The 18883-nt window shown below is 46.2% G+C and overlaps 1 protein-coding gene across 1 annotated transcript in view; it reads left to right on the top strand.

Moving 5' to 3' along the window:
- The first annotated feature begins 697 nt into the window (after positions 1-697).
- TGFB3 (transforming growth factor beta 3) overlaps positions 698-18883 on the top strand; it is a 28670-nt gene continuing 10484 nt past the window's right edge. The window contains exons 1-3 of the mRNA XM_056851071.1: positions 698-1043; positions 10697-10860; positions 15026-15155. Of these exons, the coding sequence (XP_056707049.1) occupies positions 698-1043; positions 10697-10860; positions 15026-15155 (640 nt within the window). The remainder of the gene's footprint in view (positions 1044-10696; positions 10861-15025; positions 15156-18883) is intronic.

Consider the following 18883-nt stretch of genomic DNA (forward strand, 5'->3'; position numbering starts at 1 on the left):
CGACAGTCGCTGCCTCCCTGCCGGCCTTTGCCCAGGACGCGCCTGTTGAACACATTAAAGGCGCGCTGGCTGCGGAGGCCGGCCTTGGCGAGCCCTCTGCGCTCCCCTTGCCCCGTCCCAGAGACGTCATGGGAGGGAGGTATAAAATTCCAGGCCCGCGGAGTGGAGCGAGGCAGTGCGCGCTGCGAGCTGGCGAGGGACGGACGGACGGGACGGGACGGACGGAGGGGGGGGTGCGCGGGAGCCGCCCGGGGCTGGGCAGGAGAGCGGGGGGCCGGCGAGCCGGGGCCCACCTGGAGCGGCGGCGATGAAGGCGAGGCGCGGCTGCTGAGGGGCGAGCGGGGCGCGGCTGCTGGCGAGGGGCGCGTCGAGGCGGCGGGAGGCATGAGCGGGGCGCGCCGGCGGCCAGCCGCGCGCTCCGGGGCCCGCCCGACACGTGCGCGCCCGGCGGCGCCTCCGCCACACCCGGCTCGGGAGCTGCCCGGCGCGGTGTGAAGCGGAGACCCAGGGGCGCAGGCCGCTTCGCTCCGGCCCTCATGGCGAGGGCCCCCGGCGGGGCGAGGGGCCGGCCCGCGGCCTCCTGCCCCCCGGCGGCCTCGTAGGGGCGCTCCCCTCGCCGCCTGGCCGGGCCCTCCCTTCATGCCCCTGCGCGCCCCTCCGCGCCCTTCGGCCAGCATCGCCCGCCCCGCTCGGGAAGATGCGCTTGCCACGGGCCCTGCTGCTGCTCGCCCTCCTGGGCCTGGCCACCGCCAGCCTGGCGCTCTCCTCCTGCCCCACGCTCGACCTCGAGCACGTCCGCAAGAAGCGCGTGGAGGCCATCCGCGGCCAGATCCTCAGCAAGCTGCGCCTCACCAGCCCCCCGGAGACGGCGGGGCCCGGCCACGTGCCCTACCAGGTCCTCGCCCTCTATAACAGCACCCGCGAGCTGCTGGAGGAGCTGGAGGGCGAGAAGGAGGAGAGCTGCGCGCAGGACGGCACCGAGTCCGAGTACTACGCCAAGGAGATCCACAAGTTCGACATGATCCGGGGCCTCCCCGAGCACAGTGAGTCCCCCTTTCGGGGCCGCTCACACCGTGGGCTTGTGGGCGGCGGGGGAGGGTGTGCCCGACCCTTGAAGCTGGCAGCAGGGTTGGCTTGCTGGGACGATTGGGAGGCTGCAGGGGGAAAGGGAGGCTTGCAGAACTGGCTGAGGTGGGAAAGAAGGTTGGGGGACAGGGTCTGAGTTGGGCTAGGGTGGTGCACATTTGACGCGTGAGAAACTGAAGTTGAGAGACAGGGTCCCTTTGGGTTCTTGGGGAAAGCGAGATTTGCACCTAATTTCCAGGCTGGGCACTTGATTGAACTTCCCACTGTCTCTGTGCCTGGGTCTCCAGGTTGACACTGAGGTGCAAAGCCCTGTCTAGGGAAGAGGTTGGCCACGGTTGCGGCACCAACTGCAGTGTGCTTGCAGGTGTTGTGCAGAAGATTGTGCTGTCTAACTGGCATAAACATGCATCTGTATTGCGGCCGTGTACACATTTCTGTACACGAAAAATGTACGACCTGTCCACAAAACATTAGATGCTCAGTCTGTCTTTGGAAGGAGTCATGTGCACTCGTGTGCATTATTAGACGCATCTACATTTTTAAAGAGCTGCCAGAAATGTGCACATATGTGTCCAAATTGTGTGGGATGGGGGGGGATTCAAGTGAGGGAATGAAAAAAGGAGCGGAAGAAGCATTTGTGCATGTGGTAGTTCCTTGGTGATATGTGGGAATTGTGGGTCTGGAAAATCTGCGTACGGGCTGTGTGATCTTTGTGCACTGATTCGTCCTTTCATATCTGCAATTTGGGCCCACAGTAAATGAATTTCAAAGCTAGGCCTGGAATCTTGGCTCAGACAGAGGGAGCATGGGCAGGTTTTCCAATCATCTGGGGGCTGTGAGATTTTGGCAATGACCACATTCCCATTCGCTGCCATTAGGTGTCCTCATGGACTCTTGAATTACAGCAGATCAGTGTGGGGGTGGGAAGCAGGATGTGGCCAAATGTTGCTGAGGGATGGGCGGAGAAAGCAACAACAGGAGAGGATCACAGGAGTTGGGATGCAGAGCCCTGTCTGGGACAAAAGTATATTGTATTGGGGGCGGGTGTATAATACAAAAATAGGGGTATGTAGAGTTAGAAGCAAGTCCCCTTGAACAGAGTTTTACATATTTCTGCGTAAACATGCTTAGGACTGGGCTGTGGGAAGGTTAACTTATTATTTGAAACTGAGAGTTACAAAAGGCATCCAGGCTCTGGCTGTAGAGCAACACCCCCCTTCTCCCAGCAGGTGGAGGGGTTAGAGCATTGGCAACAGGGCAGGCCAAAGCTGGGGCCAACTTTCAATGTCTTGGAATAACATCGGCCCAAAATCCAGCCAGTGAACAGAAAACCAAGCCAATGTCTAGAAGTCTAAAGGAGAGAGGGAAGGAAGGGGAAAGAGAGAGGGGAAGGGGGAGAGACACGCATCAGGATCAAGGAGGGAAAAAGAGTTTTGAGGCCTGGGAGCCAAAATTATCCTTGAAGGGCTGAGCAGAAGTATTAAAATGTTCCACATGTGCCGTGGTCATCACCACAGACACTGGGCATCCTCCCCCCCCTTCCCCATGGAATGACCCTATCTTCAATAATTATAGCTGGGCCCTTGAGTCACTAGTCAAGCGTTCAAATGTGGCTACCCATAAGAATTAAGGCCAGCTCACACATGAATCTGGCATGGTGAAGTGTTTGCTGTTGAGTGAATTTGAGTTCTGATCTGCACATGACGGTTATGTGACTGGTCACGTCCCACCCTCGGCTAAACCACTTTCAGTAGCAGAGTTGCAGTTCTCAGGGACGCTTGGGTGAGTGGTTAGCTAGGTCCTCATTGTTATGTTGTCTACGTGTGTTTGTCTTTCTGAGCAGGATGCTACTGATATGAAACAGCCCCCACACACACACCGTGTACTTTCAAGCACACCATCGCAATCCCCATCTCAAAATGGCGGTCACACTTGACACAGTTGAAATTGCCCAGCTGACATGAGGGAGCACTTCATATACTTAGCTTTCCACATGGGGAACAAAACAACATTTTGTCCAGCAAGCACATATACACTGTCTTTTTCAGTAACAAACTCCCCATCCCAAATGGTTTTTAGAATGGGGACGGTGAACTGGCCCTCAGAGGAGCATAGTGGTAACTTGAGCCTTCCTTTGGAAATCTCAGAATGGAAGCAGGAAGCCAAGAAGGAAGAAGGTTGAAGAAGTGTCCAAGTATTCTGAAGAGAAGGTCTGTGAACGGATATGGAAAGCAAGCACAGTAGAGCAAGCACTATTTCAGCAGCAGAGGAAAGCAAGATGCTGAGAAGACAGAGGTCAGAAGCACAAAAGTACAGATGCTGTGCAGATGTACATTTCTGTCTTCTCCCACTAAAGGGTGGTTATGTGAGCCATGGAGGCTGAACCTATGCAGATCTGTGTCTATAGGTGCTGTTGTTTCTCAGTGCAACGGTAATGCAAAATAAGGCACTGGTAAGATAACGTGGTAGTGGCAGATTGTCAAGTATGTATGGAACCATAGATCCATTTTAACAGACTCCTGTTACAGGATCACATTCTTCATCTTCACACAATCCATAACTTGTAGAATTCATGGTTATGAGTTGCTACTCTGGATGGCTTTAAAAGGATACTGGACAAACTCACGGAAGAGAAGTATATCACTAGCTATTAGTGAAGTAAAGAAAGGGGCCACACCAAGGCAAAACAAAGGCAAGGAAACAAATGGTGAAGAGGGAAATTAATTCTTTAATTTTTGCAACCCCTACACGCTTTGCGTGTATCTTCATCAGGGGGAATCTTTCAGATTCTTTTTAATAACGTCCATAATTTCCCTCAGCACCATTTGTTTCCTTGCCTTCATCACTGGCTATTAGCCATGATGGATGAATGGGACCTCCATGTTCAGGGGCAGTATACCTCTGAATGGTAGTTGTCAGGGGCAACATCAGGGGGAGGTCTGGGCTTCTGTGTACCAGCTGGTGGGTCTTCTGGAGTGTCTGGTTGGCCAATGTGGGAACCAGGGTGCGGGATTAGATGGACCATTGATCTGATCCATCAGGGCTCTTCTCATGTTCTTAGCCATCCCCATGCTGGATAAAGGTGCAACAGTTGTGAAAAAGCCACTTGACCAGTCCAGGAATTCTCATTTAGGAAAGTTTCTTAAGCATGAGTAGAATGGAAACTTAGAGACAGTTGCTTGGAATGTTCTCTAGTGTATTTCACAATATGTTGCTGTGCAATAAAATCTGTACACTACCTACCAGGAATTCTCTGGAAACCTACAGTACTATACACGTAGCAGGAAAACAATTTATGAATACAATATCACATTTTCCCAAATATGGAGGACATATTTACTGGAAAGAGTAATTTTTGAATCAGCTCTGGTTTGACATTTACCAGGCTGGAATAGGACAATAACGCAACAAGTAGTATTTGCAGAACCTACATGTATTGATTTGATCAGCCTGTCCTATAGGGTTACAATCATGGCCAGTGCTTGTATGAAGAAATGCCAAGAAACTCTTCTAAAGAGATAAGGGAATAGCAATCACCATTATTAAGCTTTATGCAGAAAGGCCACACCCTTGCCTCAAGGGGCTTCTGTTTAAAATTATACCCACTTTAAATAAATGGGAATCTGTTACAATAATAGAACCAGAAATCAGCCCAAAAGAGCTCAGCAAATGGAGGTAAGGTTGTTGGCTCTTGATGCTTTGTATACCTTTTTAATAGGTGCATGAAAGGAAGCCGGTTCCCCAAAGAGGGGGTCATGGCACCTACTGGACCTGCTGAAGTTCTCTAGGACATAAAAAAAGAATACTTTGGGCTGCAGTCCTGAAGACTCTTTCCCATTGAATAACATACTTCCAAGTAGATCTGTTTAAGGATTGCTCCCTTAGAGGCCCAGGCATTGGCAATACTAGAGCTACAGATAAAAGAAATTGGTTTGAAAAGGGACATGTAAATGTGGTTGGCCCTGACCTGGATGGCCCAGGCTAGCCTGATCTTGTCACATCTCAGAAGCTAAGCAGGGTCAGCCCTGGTTAGTATTTGGATGGGAGACCACCAAGGAATACCAGGGTTGCTGTGCAGAGGAAGGCACTGGCAAACCACCTCTGTTAGTCTCTTGCCATGAAAACCCCAAAAGGGATCGCCAGAAGTCAGCTGCGACTTGAAGGCACCTTACACACACACACACAAATGTGGTTGGCCCAAAGGAAATGTGAGTCTATTCTAAATGCCTGAGTTGTATGCTCAGGTGCAGGGAGAGGTTACAGGCTGCTGACACATGCAGATAGTAGAGCTAGATCTATCAAAGAGACCTAGAATGGCCAGGAATGCTGCCAGGTGGACCTGATGTGATCTGTAGAAGGCCTTTAAGCTATCTCCTGCTGGGCACTTACTAGCCTGTGTATATCCATATTACAGAGATCTCAACGGAGTAACTGACTCTGTGGACATGGGTGTCCTTTTGATTGGCCTCTCCTGGAACCAAGCTGTTTGCATCCCAAGAAATGCTATGAAAAATTAGAATAATATAACCCTGGTGAAACAAGGCTGCATCTCAAAAGTCTGTAGAATTTCTTCCACTTGCCTGAGCCAATGATTTTGGTCCTGTGTCTTCAAAAGTGGCTGATGTTCAACTTTCCCGTGGCTTTGTCCATTTGCCAGGTGGTGATTCAGAATGAATTTAGAGCCAAAAGCAATCTCCTCCCCCTCCCCACCAGGGGAAAGTGTGTGCGTGTTTGGGGTGGGGGGAGAAACAGTCTTATTCCATTGAGGGCTGGTTATGTACTGATACAGACAAATCTGAATTACACACACAGGAAATGGTCCCTGGCTCCAAACCATCAACCAGATAGCTCAGAGCACTCGTCCTTTTCCAAGACTCCTTTTCCAGCAGAGGAAGCGAGATTGCAGCAGGAGGGGAGCAGAGTTCTGATAGGAAAGCAGACCTGATATTTCAGGAGGAGCCCACATTCTTGTCCCAAATGACGACAGGAAAGGAAGCCACCCCCACTCCCCACCCCAAACAGTGCATTTCTAGGATAGGAGCACATGGCAGAGACCCGGTGGCTTCTGTCCACAGTCTGGCTCAGTGCAGCAGGTTTCCCAGAGGACAAAATACACACTGTCAGAAACAGTTGAGAGTATCATCTCCGTCTCTCTGCGGAAGCAGCTAGTGGGTAGAGGGTCCTGCCCAGCTCACTCCTGAAAGTCTTGTTTCGTACTTAAGAGTCTGGAGTCCACTTTGGGATGAGAATCCTGAAAACAAGACCAGTGGTTATTCTACACTGCAAGGAGAAAGAGAGAGTGGGAAGAAGAGGACTCGCTGGAATGAGGAAGCCCTGAGAAGTCACAGCTATGAAGAAGTGTTTGTTAAAACCACCTCAGAGCAGTGTGGTCTTTTGAGGTCCAGTAACATGTTCATCACTGTAGCTTTGTAGTCAGTGTTGTTTGAATGATATGGCTTCTCCCCACCCACCCCTTACACCCCACCCCCATGGGGGAGCTAATATTGAAAAGTCCACAGAGTCACATCACAGTCTTTGAGGCCTATAGAGAGCAAAGTGTTTGCAGTTCTTTTGGACTGCCAGGTTTAGACATTTCATAAAGAGGTGTTCTTGGTGGCTGCCCCACAGCTGAGGAGTTGTTTTGTAACACAAAAGACTCACCAAAGCCCAAGTATGATGATGATTTTTTTTTTTTTTGAGGAGGAGGGGTGATGAAAGACTGTTTAAAAAACACCAGAGCTGGCTTTTTATGTCCAGGGGAAAGCAGGCTGTCATTTGCTATACTTCTAAATAATTGTTTATACTTTTAAATAACTGCTTGCTGTATGTCTGCTTAAAGCTATTGTTTCTGATCCTGAGGTTTTGGTATGGAATCCACTAAACATGTGAATGGAAAAAAAAAAGATTGATACTTAAAATGGTAAAGCTTTTTCATGGTGGGTATGTATACGGGGAATATCAGTGTCTCAGTGGTCGAGGGCCTGCTTTCCAGGCAGAAGGTCCCAGCATGAAAGGATCAGGTAGTAGGTGATGTAAAAGACCTCTGCCTGTGACCCTGGAGAGCTCCTGCCAGTCCAAGTAGACAATACTGACTTTGTTGGACCAAAGGTCTGAATCAGTTTAGGGCAACGTCATGTGTTATATGTTCACAAGAATTGTTAATCCACCTGCAGGAAGCTCAGTACTGCACCCATGTTTTACACCCTTGCGACTCAGTATAAATGCAGGGCCATGTTACCTCATAAGCAGCAGCTGTGTGTGCTGCAGCTGTAGCAGTGTTTGCTGCTACAAACCCATACAAGTATGAAAGGAAGGAAGGAAGAAGAGTTGGTTTTTATATGCTGACTTCCTCTACCACTTAAGGCAGAATCAAACCGGCTTACAATCACCTTCCCTTCCCCACAACAGACACCCTGTGAGGTAGGTGAAAAAAAGCAGTGAATATGTGCTACAGAATCATGGCCAATCCTAAATTGCCAAGTGTTTTGTGATACACATTTTCCTTTTAGGGAGCTGCTTCATATTTTATGTAGTGCTCATGTATTCTATAGCTATAATATTGTTACACCAATGAGGCCCCAGCAAATACATTTTCTAGATAGTGTTCCTTCAGCAGTTCATGGATATATCTAATTATTAGGGCTGCTGTCTTTGATCAGTTATTCTTTGTGATCAGTCAACTGAAATATAATTGCAGATCAACCCCCCGGCCTCAGGATAGTTGTTGGCGCTGACAACAAACAAACACTGTGTAACATAGGATTCCTGAAGAGCACCTCTTAAACCATCCCCACAGATGTACCATCTTCCTTGTGACAAATATGATGATTAACATAAAGATGTCTTTTCTTTCTGGTCTGTATTCAGAACTGTCTGGGAAAACTGTAAGTGTTCTTACACTTCAGAAAAATGTACTTTTTTCCCCTTATGCCCACAAAGGGTGATGATCAGTTAGGGTTGCCAACCTCCAGGTACTAGCTGGAGATCTCCTGCTATTACAATTGTTGGGCCAGTCATACACACTTAACCTTACCTTCCTCACAGGGCTGTTGTGAGGATAAAATGGAGGAGGGGAGAAAAGCACAAGCTGCTTTGGGTCACCTGGGGAGAAAGCAGGGTATTAATGAAATCAGTAAATCAATAAATAGTTATCCATGCTCTGATCATACCCAGTCTGGACTACTGCAGTGTGTGTTACATGGGTCTGCCTTCTAAGTCAGAAGCATCACTTGTTACAAAATGCTGTTGCGAGATTGCTGATGGGTACTAATTTTGGGGAGCTCATATTTCCAGTCCTAAAAAGAATTGTACTGGTTGGCTGTTTGCTTCAGCAAACAGTTCTGAGTGCTGCTGATTATTACAGTTAAAGGCCTAAGCAGTCTTGGACCACAGTATCTAAAGGGCCATTTCCTCCCATGTGAACCTACCTGGCAACTTTGGCCTTTTGGGGGGATGTCCTGCACTGTGATTTATTACTCACCCCATATGTATTTATTCCTGGGTGTTGGGTTACTATTCTGTAATTTTTTATTACTTTTTAATAAATATTTTAATTGTTCTTGGATGAACTGTTTTAACTTGAGTTGTTATTGCTAGCCCCCTCTGAAACCTTTGGGTGGAGAGGTGGGATAGCCAGAGGCTTTTAATGAAGTTTAAATTGCAGGCATTTCATTCGGCTGGGGGTGAATTGGGGTGTTGTTGCTGGACTTTTTAGTTACGTATTGTAAGCAGCCTTGAGCAATGGGGAAAGGCCGGGTATACATCTTTTACTAAAATAAATCTCTAAAATAAATACATCCAAAGATTTTAGAATATGTACCCTTTAAAATTTGGCCAGTCAGCTAATCAACTAACTCTTATTTGCAAACCCTTAATATATGTGCAGGGATTCTTAACATGGGAGGGCATTCAACCTTGTGATCGAGGTGGCTTTCTTGAGCAGCACAGTCCCAGAAAGGCTAAGCCACACATGGTCTTAAGGCTTTACAGTGCCATGCGAAGCAGAGTTACACCCTTCTAAGCCCTGTGACTTCAGTGGACAGAAGGGTATAACTCTGCTTAGGGCTGCACTGTTAACTAACAGCCAGCTTGTATCCAGTAAATCATGAACAGCACAAATCTTTCAGAAAAGGATTTCCTTCCTCCCTTCCCAAATTCTGTACTTAGGGGTTCCAAGGACCACCATCAAAAGAGCCAACAAAGCAGGGAACTACTATGGAAAGAGAGAATTACCAGAAATCATGCACATGCGCGCGCGCACCCCCCCCCACACACACACACACCTCCTTCACCAATGGAAGAGCATTTTTGGCAATGAAAAGTGATGTTAGGATACAATTACCAGGGTCATTAAAATATATTCTTTACAGTGCTTTACTCTTGTTGCTGCTGTAACTAAGGCATGATCTGAACATGCTGGTGAGGCAAAAGACCCAGAAAACGTTGCACCTGCCTAGCATCTCATTAAATTGGGCTGCTACCCATGTCATAGCATGCCAGTGGGACACCTCCTCAGGCTACAGATCTCTATTGTACGTATGACCCACGCACAGCTGCGTTACACAGGTATTATCCCAGTTCAGCTGAGATGTTGGGCATGTGGCAAGTCACATGGACTAGTTATTTTGCCTCAATGGCATCAAGTTTAAATCTGGCCCTGTAGCTTAGCTGTTGATGCAGGAGAGTCTTCCAGTTGACATAGAGGCTATCCATGCCTTTAGCTTCCACCAGAAATGGGCTAGCCGCTATGCTGTGGAAGAAGAGTAAATTGTATGGAAAGCATGGTAATGGCGGTGGCAATAGGAACACAGAATATGGAGACTGTTCCAGGCACTTTCTGCGGCAATAATGGGATGGGATCTCTGTATGCTAATGGAAGAGGGTGAGTCTGAGGCTGAGAGGGTGAGATTATGTTGCTTGTTGAGCCAATTTAGGTTAGTGTGTAAGTTATTGGCCATTTATGCATGGCTGTTTCCTCATGGTCACCCCGCCAACTACTTCAGGGCTTTGCTTTGACTATGCTTGCATTTTCTGATCTTCAGAAGTCGCCTCATTCTCTCTGCACATTTATTTCCATGCTTTTTGCCTGCATTTTCTGGATTCATGTTTAGCCAGCATCCAGAAAATGTAGGCAAAATGCACAGAAATGCATGGGGAGAGCAAGGAAACCTCTGACAGTCGGAAAATGTAAGCATAATCAAAGCAAAGCCCCGAAGTAGTCAGCGGGGTGACTGTGAGGAAATAGCCATGCATAAATGGCCACTGAGTTCTACAAAATCTGTGGATGAAGCTGATATCTCTTTTATACTTAGAACCACTGTGTACTAAGACTATGCTGGGACTGTTATGGGGAATGGTGGGGGTCCCCAATATTCCTTAGCTCTGCACGCTGGGCCATGTACTGTCAAGGAAGCCAGGTATGGGAGGCTAGGGTCACAGGACTAATGAGCAATTTTTCCTACAAGTTTCCAGAATTTAGACAGAGTTTAGCTGTGCTTTGACTCTTTTACCCAGCGCAGTGATAGGTCCATCAGCAAGTGCAAAACTATGATTTGCAGACCGTTTTCTCCCTACACGTCAAGCTTTGGTTATCTGTTCTGCTCTCTTCTAGACGAGTTGACCTACTGCCCCAAAGGTGTCACTTCGAACGTCTTCCGCTTCAATGTGTCTTCAGCAGAAAAGAACAGCACCAACCTCTTCCGAGCTGAATTTCGTGTCTTGCGAGTGCCAAACCCCAGTTCCAAACGCATCGAGCAACGCATTGAGCTCTTCCAGGTGAGCAAACCTCCCACTCTTCAGACTGTACCCTGACCCAGAGCATTGCTTTTCACGTATTTGTGGCGACATGCTGAAAGCTTAATCCTGGACATGGTGGCACAAGACCAGCTGGCACATAAATGGAGCTGGCACGTGAAATTTTTGAGCATTTTTCCTGCAGCTGCAATGTGCCCAGCTGTTGCATGGATCTGTCCTCGAGTGGTATTTGTGCCAGCATTCCTTGTTGCGTTTCTCTACGGCTGTGTCTCGCCTGATCCTATGCTGATCTTTTCCATGTTTCTTCTACGTACTGTTTTTCTCCTATCAGGATTAGTTAATTAAAATATTTGTGTCCCATTTCTTTGTCCCGAGAGCCAGACTCTGAGTGGCTTTACATACCAGATCTTAAAACAACACATAAAAATTAAAATACCACACAGACAATATAAAACAGAATGGAAAACCTGGCATCTTATACAACAAGCCACTCGACCAACTTGGGGCATCAACAGTTAAGCACTTTCAAATTCTCATTTAGGCAGTTTTGTTTTGCACAACGTCCTGGAATCATAGAATCATAGAGTTGGAAGGGTCCACCAGGGTCATCTGGTCCAACCCCCTGCACACTGCAGGAAATTCACAACTACCTCCCCCCACACCCCCAGTGACCCCTACTCTATGCCCAGAAGATGGCCAAGATACCTTCCCTCTCATGAACTGCCTAAAGTCATAGAACTAGCATTGTAGACAGATGGCCATCTGGCCTCTGTTTAAAAACCTCCTGGGAAGGAGAGCTTACCACCTCTCGAGGAATCCTGTTCCCGAGGAACAGCTCTAACTGTTACAAAATTCTTCCTAATGCCTAGATGGAAACTTTTTAAATTTAATTTCAACCTGTTGGTTCTGGTATGACCTTCTGAAGCAACAGCTATAGGCTAGAAATCTTCCTCCCTTGCTCCAGCAAACTATCTAGAAGTGCCAGAGTACCACCAGAACAAGTCGGGGCTTTGACTAAAGCAGATCTCACTGCCTGGGAGGAAGGCTCGATCAATAAAACATTTTGTGCAGTCGCATCCATACATTAGTGTGTATTTTCACTTCGGCGCCTTAAATGAGCTCAGCAGGTAAAATTAGCAAGGTGCATTGGGTATGTTTACGCAAATCAGTGTAAAGATTTTTTTAAAAAAATAGGGGAGAAACACGAAGTAGTGGCACGAAAATGTACAAACTAATTGCAGGAAGGATGGTATCTTGTATCAATGACTCATTATTGAGTCTTATACTTTTTTATACATGCACCCCCAAAAAACCCAGAACAACCAGGGAGTGGGGCACCCATGAGGGACCATCCATGGGATGAGGTGCAACCTGCGCTGATTTCAGTGGCAGAAGAAGCATGAATGAACGGAAGATGGAGGAGACATATCCCTGTTATGACCTGAAAATGTATTAATGATAGAACTCCATGGGTCATGCTTGGATTCCTAGAATAGAATAGAAACATACAGTTGTAAGGGACTACTAGGGTCATCTAGTCCAACCCCCTGCACAATGCAGGAAATTCACAACTACCTCCCCACCCACACCTCCAGGGACCCCTACTCCATGCCCAGAAGATGCCCTCTCTCTCATGAACTGCCTAAGGTCATAGAATCAGCATTGCTGACAGATGGCCATCTAGCCTACTGTCTTCAGAAAGCCCTCTTTGGATATGCCCAGAAAACCAGCACCCAAATAAATCATCTGCTTTTGAAAGCTAGCCTTGCTCACCATAGAAGTCTTTTACCAGCAGCTAAAGAAATAATCTGCTTTTGAAAGCTAGCCTTGCTCGCCATAGAAGTCTTTAATAAGTATAATCTCATGACAGTTTGCCTATTTCCAAGGAGGACGTTTTGGATCCCTTATATTTTAAAAGCCAGACTGATGAGAATATTTTCTTGGCCAAGGAAAGCAGTGTAATTTGGGAAGGATCCACAGCTCTGCAGGAGCGTGTGCTTTGATTGCAAAAGATCCCAGTTTCAATCCCTGGCATTTCCAGAATTTGGGTAATAGGCCTGGGAAAGACCTTTGCCTTAGACATGGGGAGTTCATGCAAGTTTAGGCAGGCAGCACTGCATGAGGCCGGCCCATGGTCTTAACTTAAGGCCTACCCCACACATGATTGCAACTCCAAACATGTTGATTGATCCTACAGAGCAGCCCTAGGAATGGGTTGGGATTTGGATTGGGGTTGTGGTGCTGGGGAGGAACTGACCTTCCTCGCACCATTTCCCTAACTGAAATGGTCTTCCCAGGTGGCTTTAAATCCTTTGGGGGGGCATCAAGTCACATCTGCCTTATGGCGATCCTCGGTGGGGTTCTCAAGGCAAGAGACTTTCAGAGGTGGTTTGCCATTGCCTGCCTCCACGTCACACCCCTGGTATTCCCAGAGGTCTCCCATCCAAATACTTACTAGTGTCAACCCTGCTTAGCTTCTGAGATCTGAAGAGATCAGGCTAGCCTGGACTTTCTAGGTCAGCAGGAAAAAATCCCGGGTGCTCTATGTGTTCCTCCTTTATTTCCCCCCATGGGCATAAAGCTGCTGGGGAGAGATTTTTGATTGATTAAATGGCACAGGGAAGGATCCCCAGCTCTGTGGCCATGATTCCTATTCCCTCTCCCCCAGCAGGGTCAAAAAATGTGTCTGGCGTTCCAGTCTTGTGTACTTTGGCTCTCAGGAGGAGCCAGTTTCATATATTTATAACTGAATCACTCCTTTATATCCAATAGATCCTTGACTCTCCGCATATAGTATGTACATATTGATTACCCTTCTGTCTCCTTATTAATAAGAATTGAATGACTAGCCTGATCTTCTCAGCTCTCAGAAGCTAAACAGGGTTGGCCCTGGTTAGTATTTGGATAGGAGACCACCAAGGAAGTCCATGGCTGCTACTGGGTTGCTCTAAGTTGGCTGCGACTAGATGGCACTTTTCACCACCATAATTTCCAAAAGGAAGAGAGTGATTAACTGCATTATAATTACGTGTCATCATATTAGTTCTAAAAATCTGTGACCTTTCATGCCATTCTGAAAATTGCTCCATTCCCATATTTGGCCTCTAAAAATAGGACTTTTCTGTGATTCTTTGTCTAGGTTCTGATAACTTTGACTCCCGTCTTAGCCATAGTGCTTATATTTTGGATAAATCCCTACTGTCTTCTTCTTGAAGCTATTCAAGATCTGAATTGAAGGGCGTAGTTTTATCAAATACATACATCTCTGCTCAACCTTAATTCCTTGCAACTGGTCAAACACAACAATTGGTACCCCTAGATGAAGATAGATACCTCTTTCCCATCAAGACATCCAGTATGGTGTAGTGCAGGGCTTCTTAAACTTTTTCCACTCGCGACCACTTTTCACCCGAGAAATTTTTACGCGACCCTGGGTATATAAAATAGGTATACAAATCAAATACTTACTGATAATAAATCATAAAGAAATTTATTTTAAAATTTAAAAAATTCAAGACCCCCACATTTAATTACATAACCCCATATGGGGTCGCAACCCACAGTTTAAGAAGCTTTGGTGTAGTGGTTATGGAATTATACAAGACTGGGAAGAGCCAGCTTCAAATTTGTACTCTGCCATGAATTTAGTGGGGGTATCTTGGGCTAGTCACACTTTCACAGCCTAGCCTACCAGAAGGAACATGAATCTAAATTCAGTGTATCACAGTGCAGGTAGAGCAGTGGTTCCCAACCTTTTTTTGACCAGGGACCACTAGGACTTTTTTGTTCGGTGCAGGGACCCTAAGGTTCAAAATAAAAATTCCGGGAATTTGAAAATAAACTTTAATCATAACTGTTAGTTAAACATTAAAATTAGGATTATATTTGAATATATATATTTTATAATAGAGAACTTTTAATTGAAAATATTAATTTATTATGGGTTTATAACTTTGTTTCACGGACCTTAATTTAGTTCTCGCGGACCCCTGGGGGTCCATGGACCCCTGGTTGGGAACCAGTGAGGTAGAGAGATGTGCTATCTGTATCTTCATTGACCATGTGTATGGAAGGTTGCTTCAGTCTGCATATCCTTGGTAACCTGGCAACAGAAACTATTCTAGGACGACACATATGCCGGCCTTGCTGAGTTGAACAATGTCTTATGTGTCTCCTCCTGACACAGATTCTGAAGCCTGATGAGCACATCGCAAAGCAGCGTTACCTCAGTGGCCGGAACGTGATGACGCGGGGCTCCCCCGAGTGGCTGTCCTTTGATGTCACAGAGACTGTGCGTGAATGGCTTCTGCATAGAGGTAGGTGGAGCAGGAGGCAGGTTCAATGACCCCGTTACTTTATCTGATGGTAGCACAGGGTGTGTTCACATAAGTGTGTATATGGTTGATTTCTCATCCCTTGGCTACTCAACATGAATTGCTCATTCACAGCTGAACGTATAACTTAGCTCATTTTTTTGCTTTTGCTTTTTATAATAATATAATTTATAATATATAAAAGATGTATTACATACTCAACAATGGAAGCAACACCCAGTAATTAATTGCTTCATTTAGTTTCTTCAATCAATTCCAGTTCTGTTCATTAACAGTCATTTCAACAACAATCCATGTTAGTCATCTGTTAGAAATTAAAGTTTATTAATAGTACTTCAGTTGATTTATTAACATTTACTTATTGAATATTAATGAACAGATTGTTCATGTTAGTTGTTGGATAAAGTATAATAAAACGCTAAATTAATTAGCCAGAAAAACAGTTTCTCAACACAAAAATCAATCATCGCGTGACTATTCCCTTTTGTTCAATACCAAGTGCAAATTGAAGAAAACAGGTTTCATAAGAACTTAATATCAATCAAGCATAAATAAATGATAGGAGAGATCTTAAATATTGAGTTGTGTAGGAGCTTCACGGCAGTTAATCACTAAGGTACTTCAATTCATTTTGCAGTTATTTCAAATGACAATCTAGTTCAAATATTGAAGTGATCATCAATTATGTACTGTAGCTCAGTGGTAGAGCATCTGCTTTACATGCTGTAGGTTCTCAGTTCAATCCCCAGCAATCCCCCCCTGAGATGCTGGATAGCTACTGATGGTTGGATATTACTGATCTCGATACGCCGATGGATAATCTGACTCAGCATAAAGCAGTTCCATGCGTTCACTCTCCAAAAAGGAGGCCATTAGGTAGTCCCGATTTTTATTGAGACGCTTCCTTCTTTTCTCCCTGACACAACAGGCAGGGAAGGGCACTTTCAAGGAACTCATCACCATGGCACTGGCCAAGGCAGGTCCATATTGCTTTGGTGGCAGCTCTCACCAACCCACACAACTGCTACTCCTGTTAATAGAGATCTGCTGCTGCTTTTCTGATGGCCCAGAGCTCCCGCCACCCCATTGCTCAATGCTGCAGCTGTTCCCTCATTTCAAATTTTGCCTGCACTGTGCACATGAATCCAAGTTGTGACCTGCCTCTCATCCATAGTGGTGTCAGGAACTTGTGAGGCAACGGCAGGGAGGAGGAAGAGACCCAGCATGGCCCAGAATTGCTATTAAGGCAGGAAGTGTCACCCATCTACCACAGTCTGCCTGGCAGTCACATGAAGTTGCCTTATACTGAATCAGGCCATTGGTCCATCAAGGTCAGTACTCTCTGCTCAGACTGGCAACAGCTCTCCAGGGTCTCAGGCAGAGGTCTTTCACATCACCTACTACCTGCTTCTTGTAACAGGAGATGCCAGGGATTGAACCTGGTACCTTCTGCATGCCAAGCAGATGCTCTACCACTGAGCCACAGCCCCTCATTGTAGGTCAGATCAGCCAGAGGCTTACTCTTGGTGATGTTAGAGCAGTGGCTCAAGAGCCTCCATCTTCTACTGTAAGCCTTTTCTATTCTCCGTTCTCTCCCCACCTATCTCTACAACACTGATGGAACACGTGTAGCAGGGATCAGCCAACTTTTAGAATTAAAGGGCCGAAGAACCAATATAAGAAAGCACATGTGTGCCCTTACATCGCAACTCTGTGCGCCACTGAGTAATGCGATTTTAATATTTGCCATACTTTGTTTCATACAGAGCCGTGTTTAGCTCTAGGCTGCTGATCCCTGAGGCGTAGAATAAGTTGCCTCTTGTGTCTTGGGCCGCTGCTGAGGAAAGCTGCCTTAAGAGACTTGACTCTGCTTCTCTGTGACACAAACAGCTGCTGCTGGGTCTGAGGGCAGCTTAGGGCAGGAACACTGATTCCTTTCATAGTTGCTGAGTCACAGGTACAGTAGGATCTGGGTGTCAGTCAAAGCTGGAATGGAAACAAGAGAGTCTGGGAGGAGAAATTGCCTGAATGCTGCTTCTTAAGTCAAGGCAGCTTCACTTGGGCTCTTCACGGTTAAAGCTCAGTGCTGAATTGGTTGTATCAGGGTGTTACTATAGCTGATCTAATACCCTTACTTGTGGCCAGTGCCTTACCCAGAAGTGCCTTGTGGCTTCTCCGGTGTGGCTTTTGTTGCTGAGCTTGCCCTTCATCGGCGAATAATGGCAGAAAATGATCATAACAGGATTCAAACTGTTGGACTCAGCAGCTGCCGCCAGCTGGGAAGCTTAAGACAGGTGCTGAGATCCTGGGGCTGCTTCTGTACCCTCCGGGGGCTCAGACAATATTTATGGTGGCAGCTATTTTTTAAAAAAACATTTTTTATAGTCTGCCTTTCTCACTGAGACTGTAGGATTGTCTTAAGTTTGAGTTTTCAACTTCACATTCTCCAAGCTACATTTCAGAATTATTAGCCAAATACCATTTACTTCACTTAACAAAAGAGAAAGGCTATTCAGTAGTTCCAAGGAGGCATGGCCCAGTATTAAAAGATACCCTCCTCCACTAATGGAGAACACGAAGCTCTCCAATCCAATTTAGGAGATCAGGAGAGGCAGGGATACTCCTTATAGCAGTGGTTCCCAACCATTTTTTGACCAGGGACCACTAGGACTTTTTTGTTCGGTGCAGGGACCCCAAGGTTCAAAATAAAAATTCCGGGAATTTGAAAATAAACTTTAATCATAACTGTTAGTTAAACATTAAACTTAGAATTATATTTGAATATATATATTTTATAATAGAGAACTTTTAATTGAAAATATTAATTTATTATGGGTTTATAACTTTGTTTCGCGGACCTTAATTTAGTTCTCGTGGACCCCTGGGGGTCCATGGACCCCTGGTTGGGAACCAGTGCCTTATAGAGATACTCCTTTCCCAGGGATACTTCTTTCCTAGCATGATTGTCTTTTCTAGTGACTCTTGTCTTCTCATAATGTGGCCAAAGTATGATAGTCTCAGTTTAGTCATTTTAGCTTCTACGGACAGTTCAGGCTTGATTTGATCTAGAACCCACTAATTTGTCTTTTTGGTGGTTCACAGCACCTGTAAAACTCCCCCCCAACACTACATTTCAACGGACTGTACTTTCTTCCTGTCAGCTTTCTTCATTGTCCACCTTTCACACCCATACATAGTAATAGGGAATACTGTGGCATGAATTAACTTGATCTTGGTTGCCAGTGACACATTCTTACACTTCAGAATCTTTTCTTAGCTCCTTCCTGGCTGCCCTTCCCAGTCTCAATCTCCTTCTGATTTCTTGGTAGCAGTCTCCCTGAGCAAGACTATTAACAATAGGACATTTTGGAGGACATTGATTCATAGGGTTGCCATGAGTCGGAAGCGACTTGATGAGCTGATGGCACTTAACACCCCCCTAAATAATTGCATGAACAAGGGTACCAGAGCAATGAAAGAAAAGGGAGGCCAGATTGGAATATGGAAAGCAAGGAAGCATGTTAGAGAATACGTTTAAGAGAACCAAACATTTTAGTGTCCATTCATTATCCCACTTTCCTGCCAGCTGCATGCATTGGGGGGGGGGGGGCTTGTAACAGATGGGGACCAGCCTATACATATTTAGTTAGTATGACTTGCCCTGGAACCCACAATAGGAGACACACGCACTAAGTGGTAGGAAAGCCAGA

Source organism: Euleptes europaea, chromosome 6 (genome assembly GCF_029931775.1).
Source record: "Euleptes europaea isolate rEulEur1 chromosome 6, rEulEur1.hap1, whole genome shotgun sequence".
NCBI classification, from domain to species: Eukaryota; Metazoa; Chordata; class Lepidosauria; order Squamata; family Sphaerodactylidae; genus Euleptes; species Euleptes europaea.